The 12,164-nt window shown below is 42.3% G+C and overlaps 1 protein-coding gene across 4 annotated transcripts in view; it reads left to right on the forward strand.

Moving 5' to 3' along the window:
- Nucleotides 1–12,164, forward strand: part of XRCC5 (X-ray repair cross complementing 5) — an 89,244-nt gene that overhangs the window by 69,849 nt on the left and 7,231 nt on the right. For 3 of the 4 annotated variants that reach the window (XM_002913679.4, XM_034655145.1, XM_034655146.1), the window contains exons 17-19: nucleotides 5,659–5,768; nucleotides 7,445–7,541; nucleotides 9,318–9,385. In XM_002913679.4, coding sequence (XP_002913725.1) covers nucleotides 5,659–5,768; nucleotides 7,445–7,541; nucleotides 9,318–9,385 — 275 coding nt within the window. The remainder of the gene's footprint in view (nucleotides 1–5,658; nucleotides 5,769–7,444; nucleotides 7,542–9,317; nucleotides 9,386–12,164) is intronic. The other variant, XR_004623619.1, reaches the window with a different exon arrangement.

The raw sequence follows: 12,164 nt of genomic DNA on the forward strand, positions 1-12,164 counted from the left end.
AAGCCCAACACAGGGCTCGATCCCAGGACCCTGGGATCGTGACCTGAGCCAAAGGCAGACGCCTAACCAACTAAGCCACCCAGGTGCCCTATTAAATATATATATATATAATTGGCTGGGAAAAGCTTCAAATAAATGCTTATGAACCTTTTCAATAACTTTCTCTTGAATTTCATTGATTCTCTCTTACTAGAAAGAAGGAAAGAAGAAAACCTATCCATTCATCTTCCCTTATTACTTAAAGAATACTTTGTTGATTTTGTGTCTCCAGGGTATACCCAGTGCATAAAATGGGGCATCCACCTTTATGGGTTCATAGTAACACTGTGTCAGATGGCCCCTAGATCCACTCCTCACCCTTCCCCTGTGTGCACAGATCTGGGGGGGGCGGGGGGGGGAATGGGACAGAGCTAACCCCTGCAGGTTGTATTTCCCAGCTTCCTGTGACTACTGGCTTCCTACAGGGTTCAGCCAACAGGAGACCCTAGCGGGAAATTGGTAGGAGGCAAGGAGGGAAGGAGAAGCCAGGATATTTCTTCCTCCCTATCTGTGTTAGGCATCTCTAGTCCTCCATGACTTCAGCTCCCAGGCCCCTGGGACTCTAGTTGTCCACAGGCCTCTGACCTCCAGTAGTTACGCCTCCCTCTTCTCTTTTCTACCCTGCTACCCTGCACTGCCAAGGGGTGCTGAGGGCTTCTTGCTGTGCCTGATCTCTGGTTATAGCACCATTCTCAGTCGCTTTCCAGCGACTGTAACATTTGCCTGCAGTACACTTCCGTTGTTAAATACTCAGAGTGATTTCTGTTCCTCTGGTTGGACCCGGACGGATAGATACACGGCCTCTACCCACGATTACCAATTTATATCCTGTAGTAAAGAGCCATAATCCTGTTGGTGATCCGTTTCTGTTCTAGCTGTCTGTATTAAAACACAGACTCATTTTCTTATCAGGCAAATGTTTCTTATAAGTTTCTGGCTTAAAATGGTGATTGTATTTATGTGTGCATTTAATTGGTGGCAGACTAGACTACTTGCTTTGAGTTTTGTTTGCCAATAGATATTATTATTCTATTCTCTTAATTATTAGGCTGACCATATACTTATTTAAGTGTCTAATTTATGTCATCACTTTTTAAGTTTGTTTTATGAAGATGCCACTGTCGTCATGTAAATCTGTACTTCTGTAAAATATGCATCCTTATAAGGAGAGTTCACAGGCGGCATTGAGATAGTGAGAAGGATTAAAATGGGAAGCGTCCTGAATGATGCCTGGGTTGAGCAAAATCATTGGAGATGGTTTTACAGCCCTTTATACATAATGTGTGACAGATGAGTGAACCCACTGCTGTTTTGGCTCTGTCCGATGAAGGGGAAAAACCCACAACAACTAACTTCCTTTCATGCCGTTGGAGACATCTTTGCAGAGAACAGAGGTAGTAAGCAAATGTCAAGTCAGAAGCTGAGAAGCACATGGCCCCCGGTGTTTTGGTCCTTGTGACTGTGCATTAAGAAGAGAGGTGATTCATTTTCGGGGATTTTCGGTGGTGTTGAATATTTTCTCTAGAGAGGGAGAACATACATTTCAGATTAAACAAAAAAATCTGCCATTTTTCCCAGACATAACACTTTTGTATCTGGGTTGCTTTTTTAATGTTAATACTGAAGTATTGTTGAGACTAATTGTGTGTACCAACAGTCTATACATCTGTAAGATGCTGGGCTAATATATAATGCCCATATTTAAAGCCTCAGAATTTAGACCATTTTGACTTTGAAGACTCCTTAAAATAAATGACGGCCCTTGCTTAAGATGGATGGCCCTTTCAATGGCCATCTTTTATATTAGCTACTAATGAGTATTATTGAGCTTCTGACTAATTCTGAAAAGCATTTTGGTGAATTATAATTGGGGCTGTGATTTACTAACTATGAAAACTGACAGGCCATTCCATACCCTGTAATTGATGTGGAAGCAGAGACAAGCCCCCCGATGATCCGCATTTCCCTCATGTGGGGCGGGGGGACGGGGGCTTCAAAGGCATCATCCAGCCAAAGTAGAATATTATTTTTGTCCGCCATTTCTGCATTTTACTTTTATTAAAAATGGCAGGAAAATGTGAATTGCCACCAAACTTTGGAAGGGCAGTCTTGTCCGCATCCCATTGTGATATTCAGTACATTAAAGCATCATCCATCACAGCTATTTGCTGGTGTTAAATGGTTCATGATAGTCAGTGAACCGCAAAATAGTCTGGATAGACCGACAGAATTCAGAATCATGGGCCAGATGCACAGGCCATGTAACTGATGATTCCTGGAAGGGGAAAATCTGGTTCTTCATATTCATTGGATTTATTGCAAGTTTGGATATGTTTATCTCCCTGTGTTACTGAACTTCCCAGAGAAAAAGACAGACAGTCTAACATGTAGATAAGAAAACTCAATCCAAATAGGCCCACAAATATATAAGAACTTCATTCTTAAATAGAAAGTAGATGTTGAGACCCCTTCTCTTCTTTCCTGTATCATTACTGCAAATGGATTATTGACTTTTGCTGTTGCTTTATTTTAGTCTCCTGAATACTTTTCTCTTTAAGGTGACAACTGTGTGTGTGTGTGTGTGTGTGTGTGTGTGTGTGTGTGTGTGTGTGTGTTCCATCACATGTCAAGATAAGATGGGTCAGGGAACTGTTTTTTGCAAAGCAGTTCAGTCCCTATTTAGTTCATATATGGGCTCCTGGGTTTAAGGACTCCCTAAGCTTCAGTACCTAATCCCTTGTGCTTTTTATACTCTCTTTTTTGCAGTCTTTATGTCACAGTTTGGACACAGCAGACAGCTCTCCTCTTTCATCTCTTAGCATCTACGGCGCCGTACCTCCTGGTTTTTGCCTGTTCTCTGTCACCACTCCTTATTGGCAACTTTGTCAGCTCCCTTTCCTCTCTCCGAGCTCTCAATGTTGCAGTTCCTCAAAGGCTTGGTCTTCAACCCTTCTCCCCTGCAGTTGCTCTGGAACCAAGCTCTGTCCTGCCGCAGGACTCTCACACAGACTGTTGTCTCCTTGGACCACCTACCCTCCAACCTTCCCCCAGCTGATTCTCCCTCCTCCTTCCCCTCCTCCTGTCTGGACTCCATGTGCTGGACCATTTGCTTCTCTTCAGACATACCCTCTGTTTTCCCACCTCTCTTCATACTTTTGCTCATTCTGTTTTCTGCTCTATGATGGCCAAATTCTATTTTTCATTGCCCAGCGAAAAAGCCACGTTAATTCATGAAAATGTCTTATAATCAGTCACTAGAGATTTTTAAAAATTCACGTCAGCTGATACATTTCCATACCAGTCATAATTCTCTTCACATCTACCTCCTATTATTACTTTTGTGTATGTGTTACATCCCCTTGTAAACTCCTTTTTTTTTTTAAGGATTTTATTTATTTATTTGACAGAGAGACAGCCAGCGATAGAGGGAACACAACAGGGGGAGTGGGAGAGGAAGAAGCAGGCTCCCAGCGGAGGAGCCTGATGCAGGGCTGGGACCATGCCCTGAGCCAAAGGCAGATGCTTAACGACTGAGCCACCCAAGCGCCCCTCCCCTTGTAAACTCCTCAAAGGCAAGGGCTTTATCTTCAAGTTCATGTCTTCCACAGAACACACTCCAGAGTCTTCCCTGTAGCAGTCACACAGTAAATATATACGAGGTCAAAGCAGTGGAAATAATCACTGCATAAAGAGAAACATTTACATCGTAGCTCACTGAGGATCCTCACTCTCATTTGAAAGAAATGAGGAACGCTGCGTCTCTGGGATTACTACCCATGGCCTGTGAAGGCTCTTGTTTGTGGCTAGATACGTAACTGAGTGACTTTACGTCCGCCTCATCAGAGCAAGCAGGCTGCTGTAAGTGGTGCAGGCACACCATCAAACCCTTTGTCCTCTCACCTCTCCAAGCTGAGAAAGCAGACAGCGTCCGTTGCTTTGAGCTTCTTGGTTCTCCACTCTGCCTACTAATCAGAGCTATGTTATTTACCTTGTTTAGAAAGACCCATCCACACATCCTTTCTCTCCTTTGAATTGTTGGGTAGTAATTCACTACTGCAGGATACATTGTTAAGGATTTCAGAAATTGCAAGGAAGTGTTTCTTTAATCCCTCAGGTTTGCTAAATACTTTATTATAATGGAGATCTTAATCTCCTAGTTGGTGGAAGAGATGAATAGTTACTGGGGGTATTTTCTCTTGCTGCAGAATGATTATATTAGGAAACACTTTGTCCATTTTTTTTTTAAGATTTATTTAGAGAGTGAGCATGCGAGTGGGAGGAGGGGCAGAGGGTGAGAGAGAATCCCAAGCAGACTCTGTACTGAACGCAGAGCCCAACACAGGGCTCCATCTCACAACCCTGAGACCATGGCCTGAACTGAAATCAACAATTGGTTGCTCAACTGACTGAGCCACCCGGGTGTCCCGCTTTGTCCAGTTTTTTTAATCCTTTCCACAGGCTGTAGGATCATTGGGAAGTAAGTTGATGGAGTTGATGGCACTGAGTTTCCTCTTTCATAAGGCATTGAGCAGTGCTCTGGTCACTGTGATTCAGTTAGTGGCCTCAAGCCTTTGTAGGCAAGCCTTGAAAGTAGTTTCATTAGCATTATGCACGTGGCCGTTCTTAACGCTCAGATGAGGCCGTGATTGTGACCGCACCTTGACCATTCCGCAAACATGCCCATCCAGCCAGCGAGTGAGTGGTTTCGGGGCACAAGTGAGAGTGAACCTTTATGCCATGAATGTGTGCATCTCCTTGGTTTGTTCTATATCAGGCGTAAGGGTCAGTTTCAACCTGCTCAGTGACTTACAGTCCCTGATGACTTTATGTTTCTATTTTCCTCTGCTTTTTCTCATACTGAAAAATATTTGTGAGACAGCCTCAACTTGCAGTCTATCTTAGAAACAGTAACATTGTTAATGTATTTCCTCTTTCTGTAGAATTTTTGACATTGCTTGCTGACAGTTATTGTTTATTAAGTATTCATGGCTTATAGAGTACTGAGCAACAGAAAATATTCAGGTTCAAGGGCAGAAGATATGTAGCAATGATTCCTCATTCTAAAGGGATATTATTAAATTAAGGCAAGGGCTGGTCTTTTCTAATTTGACCTGTGATTGGTAGAAGGTGGGGTGTCCCTGGCTCATTATTTTCCTCTGTCTGGCACTGTTTGACGTTGATCATGAGTGGGACTAAGGGAGGGACTAGAGGCTCTCTTTTCTGTGTCTATATCAGGAAAGACAGTTTGGAATTACCCAAATGGCCCTAAATTCTGGGGGGGAAATAAAAAGCAACCACAATTAAAAAAAAAAAAAAATTTGGTCTTAGTCCCCGAAGGAACATTTAGTATAATTCTAAGCATTGTAGAAATTAAATTTCATTTCTTGACAGATATCAGTAAATATTGCCCAGACTTTTCAAATACAGACTTTCGGAATCAGCGTTTTGCATCTCACCTGCCCTTCCCACCCGCCCCCTCTCAAAGAAGAATAGCTTTTGTGCGTACTGACCATGAGGCTCGTGAACCATAATACATACTTACAGGCACATAAATCATGTGCTTTCTCTAACCAACGTCACTCAAAACCAGGGAAATAAATGTGTTGTCTTATGTTCTAGCAAGTCGCCAGCTAATAAATTGCATTGAACAGTTTCTGGATACTAATGAAACGCCGTATTTTATGAAGAGCATGGATTGCATCACAGTCTTCCGGAAAGAAGCCATTCAGGTAACACTGTCCTAGCCTCTTCCTCTTCCTAAACGGCTAACCACCATCACAGGGGAGACCTGCAGCACCCCACAAGTAAGCATGGGCTTTGGAAATCATTGTTCTCACTGTGAATAGCAGTGTTTGCCAAGAGATGCCGAAATGACTAAGTCTTCTTACTATCACTGTCGTCTCTGAGGGGACTTGAAGGGTGGGTTGAGTGGGATGCTTCGTCCCTGGGAGTTAGCTTTTTATTACATTATAGCTCTGGCTGCATGATTCCTATTTAGGGTACTAGGGAAATTTCCATTGTAACCTCTGGCGACCCACTCACCAACTAACTATTTTAAAGAAATTGGGGGAAAATATATACGGGTCTAATTATTGAGAAGAATTTTATGAAGAGGGGAGTAGGGATCTGGAATGCCAGGAAAAATTAAGAATGCTGAAAATTAATTACTTAGCACCACACCCCACTTTTTGTGTAGGTTTTCTGTTTGTTTTATTAGGAATTTTAAGAAAACACTGTGAAAATCTTCCAAATTATTTCTAGGCTTTTATACATAAACTCAAGGCAAGAGTGAGCAAGTTTAAATTAGAAAGTATATTTTTAAGGTAGGCACAGTTGTAGTATATGTTCTCATGCGGGTGCCTATTAAGTATTGGCTTAATAGTATTGGCGAGTGAACAGATTAATTCTTGAATTGTTTAGGTTCTTACAAAGAATGATAAGAAAATGAGAAAATCGTTGAAATTAGAAGATTCAGAAGTAGATTATCCAGATGCCCTATAGATAAAAGACAAAATATGGGCAAAATGGAGTCAGTGTAAGACTAAGGATGCCCCAGGTGAAGAAGGATCTGGTAGGATGGGAAAAGGTAATGAACGTGTATTGCTTTTTTAAGCACTGCTCCAAGCTAGACCGAGCACCCAAATAACCCTTCTGTTGCCCTGTTTTCGCCAGTTGTCCTTGAAAGTACCAAGTCACTCGATTTTTTAAAATAAAAGTTTTTAAAAAGCAAGGGAGAGATGGAAGAGCATCAGAAGAGACTCTTAGAGACATATCAGCCACTCTTAATGTAGAGAGCTTCTCTAACTGCAAAACCATACGACACACACACACACACACACACACACACACTAAAAAAAGGGTTGGGAAAATGTGAATACCAACTTGTCATTTACTCCTATTAAGGAATTATTACTGATTTTCTGGTATTTTTTTAAAGTCCTCCGTATTTTAGATATTGCATACCAAAATATTTGTAGATGACATAATATGTTTGATATTTGCTTCCAAACAATCCCAGAGTTGTGAGAGAAGGTCAGGGTAGAGGTGGGCAAGACTGGCTGAGTTGGCAGGTGTTGAAGCTGGGTGATGGGTATATTGAGAATTCATGAAACTCTTCTATTTTTGTTTGACTTTGTCTGTACTGAAGGTTAAAAAGCACAGCACCCGGCCACGGTGTGGTTCTGAGCAGTTGTGTACCTTCCACAGATGGAAGGATTTCTGGTTCCCAGCAAACCAAGCTGAAATTTGAAATGCCAGACCAGATCTCCCATTTACCAAAGAAGGACATTATATGTTTTTCTTATAAATTGTGGTGGATTCAGTATATGTAGCCCTTTGTCCTGGGAGTGACTTGTTTCTGTATTTGCTCTGACCTGATGCCCCCCTGCCCCCCACATGCCGCCAGTTTTCAGAAGAGCAGCGCTTTAACGATTTCCTGAAAGCCCTTCGAGAGAAAGTGGAAATGAAACAGTTAAATCATTTCTGGGAAATTGTCGTTCAGGGTAAGGTGTCTTTTGTCATTTTCTCCAAATATTTAGGCTATTTTTTCGAAATCTAAATTATGTTGTAGGATGTTACATGGCAATCTGGTGACGTTCCGTGTGGGTTTGGGAAATGCTCAGGATCCAGTGATGAAAAATCTTGCGTAATGAGCATAAATAAAAAGTGATAAATAATAAGTAAACATGTAAGTCCTGTCTTGGACTCTGTGGCGCATGACCCATTTCCAAGATGGTCATTTGTTGGAAGAACCTGTGTGGGCAAACATTGCCCCCTTTCTCAGATTCTTCGACCCTTCCGTCCTGTGGGACCCACAGCACTGTCACCGACCTCACCCACATTTTGCCCTCCTGCTCCCTTTCAGGAGCACGTGCTTGGGCTTTCCGTATCAGCAGACCAGTGTCTTCATGCACCGAAGCCAAGCCCTCACCTATTCACAGTGACCAAGGCAAACTTAACCTAGAAAGAAGGTTTCACTCTTTCAGTGTTAGGCTTGATGTTGGATTTCCTTCATATCCTTTGCCCAGTTTTTTTTCACCTGACTTGATTTTCTTTCAGAACCAAGTATCAGGTATTATTATTAAAAATATCTCCTGTGAAAACGATGTTGAAAATTATGAAACTTCTCACTTGAAGTAGGGCCCTCAGATTAGTTTCAACCTGTCTTTCTGTGCAAACTCCGTAAAAAGGGTGCGTATCTATCTATCCAACTTCTAAGGGGCAGCTTTTCATCATTCAGGCAACTATTTCCCTGACAGTTAATTTTTCAGCCCTTTAACTTCTACACTGGGGAGCAAAAGCAATTAGAATAGGTGGAGAATGGGGCTTACTCAAATCACTTTGGTGTCTCTGCTGCCGACCTAGTAGATGAAGGAGATTGGTTCTGGTATTTATTGATTGCCTCTAGCGTATTGTTTGCTGACAAGAAACTTACAGGACATACACAAGGTACATATTTTCTGAGAGCTTATATCCTATTGAGAGAATACACATGACCTGTGCCATTTCTAGGTACAAATGGATGTTAAATGTATGTGCTTTTCTGAAAGTGTATCATGCATCAGCCATTTGAGGCAGAAGAAAATCTTAGGAAGAAGAGAAAACTAAAGGGTAGATTTTCTATCCTTGATTTGCTCTCACTGAGCTAAAATTGATGTACGTGCTAAATGATAGACATAACTGTGAGAGCATGTTTCCTCCCAACCTTGGGCCTCTTACCATTCCATCAATAGCCAGTAACATTACTAGAAGTCAAAATGTCTGCAGATTCCTGTATTGGATATCTAATGGGTTTGGGCCAAAGTGTATAGTCATTCAGTTATTTATTTACTAAGCTTGTGCCATGCCTACATTGAGGGGAATAGAAAGAGGAATAAAACCCATTCCTGGCCCTTGAGAAAAGTATGGTCCATTAGGAGAGAGAAAATGTGTACACATAGTTATACAAGGTAAGATATGATGACACTAATTTCAAAGGCATAAATAAAGTGATCTGAAAACTCCGAAGGAGAGATTTAATCAGGCAAGACCTCATGCAGCAGGTAGCATTTGAGATATGGCCTTTATTTTACCCAGGCTAAGTAGGAAACAGGATAACATAAGATGGAAGGAACAGTGTGAGTTAAGTGCCTTCACAGTCTTCCATTTCTTATAGAGAAGAGCACCTGTGGAGTTTTAAAAGTCTCTAATGTGAAGATGGGAGGAGGTGTGGTGGAGAGGAAGGTACAATTGGGATTGATTCTTTGCACTGGGATTTCACTCTGTGAATTACTTTTTAGATGGAATTACTCTGATCACCAAAGATGAAGCCCCTGGAAGTTCCATCACAGCCGAGGAAGCCAAAAAGGTATTGTGGAATAATGCCATCTTTAGATGAATTATTATAACATATTATTTTCTTGATGCCCATTCCACCTTGAAAAATTTAAATTTTAAGGGTAACTAAATTAGTGTACCCATTCTGTATTTGACCAATTGGCCAATTCCTTTTCCTTCAGCTGCAGTGTTTTTGCAGGAGAAATAGTAAACTCCCTCAGTCTTAACACCACAGTGTCATCAGCTCTAGATCTCCTAAAGTCCATAGTGCATACCAGGTGTAGCCGAGACTCTGGTAAAGGCTATGAAGTCCAAGTAGCCCAGTGATTTTCACCATGGCCACACTTCAGTCAGCTGGGGAGCTATTATTTCAGAAGTAGTGATGACCAGGCCCCGCCCCCAAAGATTCTGGTAATCCAAATGGGATCCTGGGCAGGGTTTGAGTTCTTAAAGCCCCTCAGGTGATTATAATGTGTAGCAAAGTAGAGAAACCCTAGTATTCCAGAGTAAGGCACTTCTGGAGGTGTTTTTAGTAAAAAAAACTCATGTATTGACACAAGCAGACCAAGGCCTCCCAGTCTGAACCTGATTCAGCTATGAGTCAAGTATATGTGGCTATTGAGTTCGTGATCTTTCATTATACCTCAGGTTTGTGATGAGAGTTAAACAGAGTACTGAAGAGTGTATGGTTCGTAACACTGGGCTTCAGTTACAGTCCCTGATGGAGCCATCCTTGCTGGCACAGCGCCCAGCAGCTGTCAGTCATGTGCTAAAGCCCGGCCCTCTGCTAGGGGCTGTGCTGGGTAATAAGACAGCACTCCTGCCTTCTAGAAACTTAGCGACAGGCTTGCAGAGGAAGATAGTGGAGACTCAAAAACATAACTACACATGCTCACGGAGAGCGTGGTCTGGGCTGGCGGACAGGAATCTGTTAAGGGAGTGGTAGGAACAAGGCTGGAAGTATTCATCTTATGGCTAAATTCAGGCCAAATTTAAAAATGCCTTACAGTTTCAACTCAAAAAGGCATTTGGCAGAAACCATAGTATTTTGGGGGAAAGAAGTTAGAATATACGAGAAATTGTATTAAGTGTACTTTGCCTGGCAAAAGCATTTTGTTAAAGAACATATATGGTCCCTGCTTTCAGGAAGATCCTGGAATTCTAGAAGCACACGCTAACATACTGGTGATTGTCTCAGAAGGGGCTCCACTATGTCTGTACCCTCTTCCACCACAGTCAATTCTATGAATATGTCAGTTCTGGAGAGGATGTCATTTAACTGCTTGATTTTATTTCTGTTTGTTACTTTATACAATGGCGTGATAATATTTCCCCTTGGAACTAGAGTGTATCACTCAGTGCTCTCCAGAGAGAGAGAACCAACAGACTATATATATAGATATATGGTTGGGGGGGGTAGTTGGGGAGAGATTTATTTATTTTAAAGAATTGGCTTATGAAATTGTGGAGACTGGCAAATCTGAAATTTGAAAGGCAGGCCAGTAGGCTGGAAATTCAGGCAAGATTTCTGTGTTACAGTCCTGAGGCAGGATTCCTTCAGCTGATTGGATGGGGCTTACCAATATGACCAAGGGTAGTCTTTACTTCAAGCCAGCTGATTGTAAATGTTAATCACATCTGCAGAATACCTTCACAGCAACATCCAGACTAATGTTTAGCACCACAGCTGGGCACTGTGGCCTAAGCCAGGTGGCCACATAAAATTAACCATCACTTAGCATGAAGGCTTATCAGTCAGCTTTTGCTAAACAAGTAAAGTAAGTCAAAGCAAATAATTTAATTTTAGTCATTATTGCATTTTTTTATAAAGATTTTATTTATTTGAGAGAGAGCGAGCTCAAGCAGGGGGAGGCTCAGAGGGAGAAGCAGACTCCCTGATGAGCCAGGAGCCCAACATGGGGCTCCATCCCAGGACCCTGAGATCGTGACCTGAGCCAAAGGCTGATGCATAAACCACTCAGGCGCCCCAGTCGTTATTGCATTTTTAAAAATCTGTCATCCAGGTGAGAGGTGAGTACATTACTGTTTCTGAAGGAAGAGGAGAGCAGCAATCTAAAAAAAGGTAGTATTTTTCCTCTCCGCAGTATAGTGCATCTTAACCAAAGGTGTCATAGCTAAGTGAGTCCGAAATAGTAGAGAGGAGAGAAATCTAAGAAGGGATGACGTGTTTCTCGCAGACTGTCTGAGGCGTGTTCTGTGCTGCAAAGGCAGTGTCTTCTTTGGAACTTCAGGGCACAGAGCCTAACCGTGGGGAATCTTAATGTGTGTTCATTCAGCTGCAGAGAGGCCTTCCAGTTATTGACTAGGTTTGGGGTGGTGTCCTTGCGTGGTTCCAGGGTCAGCAGAACTGATTTCAGTTGGTCGTAATCGAAGATAACTCTGAGAACTTGCCATCTTTCTTGTTCCCAAAACATTAATTTTGTTTTTCAGGGGGGAAATGGAATCCTTTGTATTAAAAATGTTTTTAAATGGCACCTGTAGGTTTTTGGAGAGAAGTGTGGAAGAGAACATGCACACATGGGGGATGATGGGGAGAATCAGTGAGGGTGAGTCTGGCTCGGAGAAGCTGGCTTCTCATGGTTTCCAGGAGAGAGACGCGCCTTGGCCAGGTCAGGGAGGGTCGTCTCTTCTGACGGCGCGCACTGCGGTATTTATGGTATTTATATTGCCGTCAAAGGAAGGGTTGAGTGTGGTCGCGCCCCATATAATCCATTAAGGAAACCTGACTATGATCAAAGGTTGAAGAGCAGTGCTCACTGCCCATTTCGAGTCTTCTGAGACACTTACAT

The sequence above is a fragment of the Ailuropoda melanoleuca genome, chromosome 2 (genome assembly GCF_002007445.2).
Source record: "Ailuropoda melanoleuca isolate Jingjing chromosome 2, ASM200744v2, whole genome shotgun sequence".
NCBI lineage: Eukaryota > Metazoa > Chordata > Mammalia > Carnivora > Ursidae > Ailuropoda > Ailuropoda melanoleuca.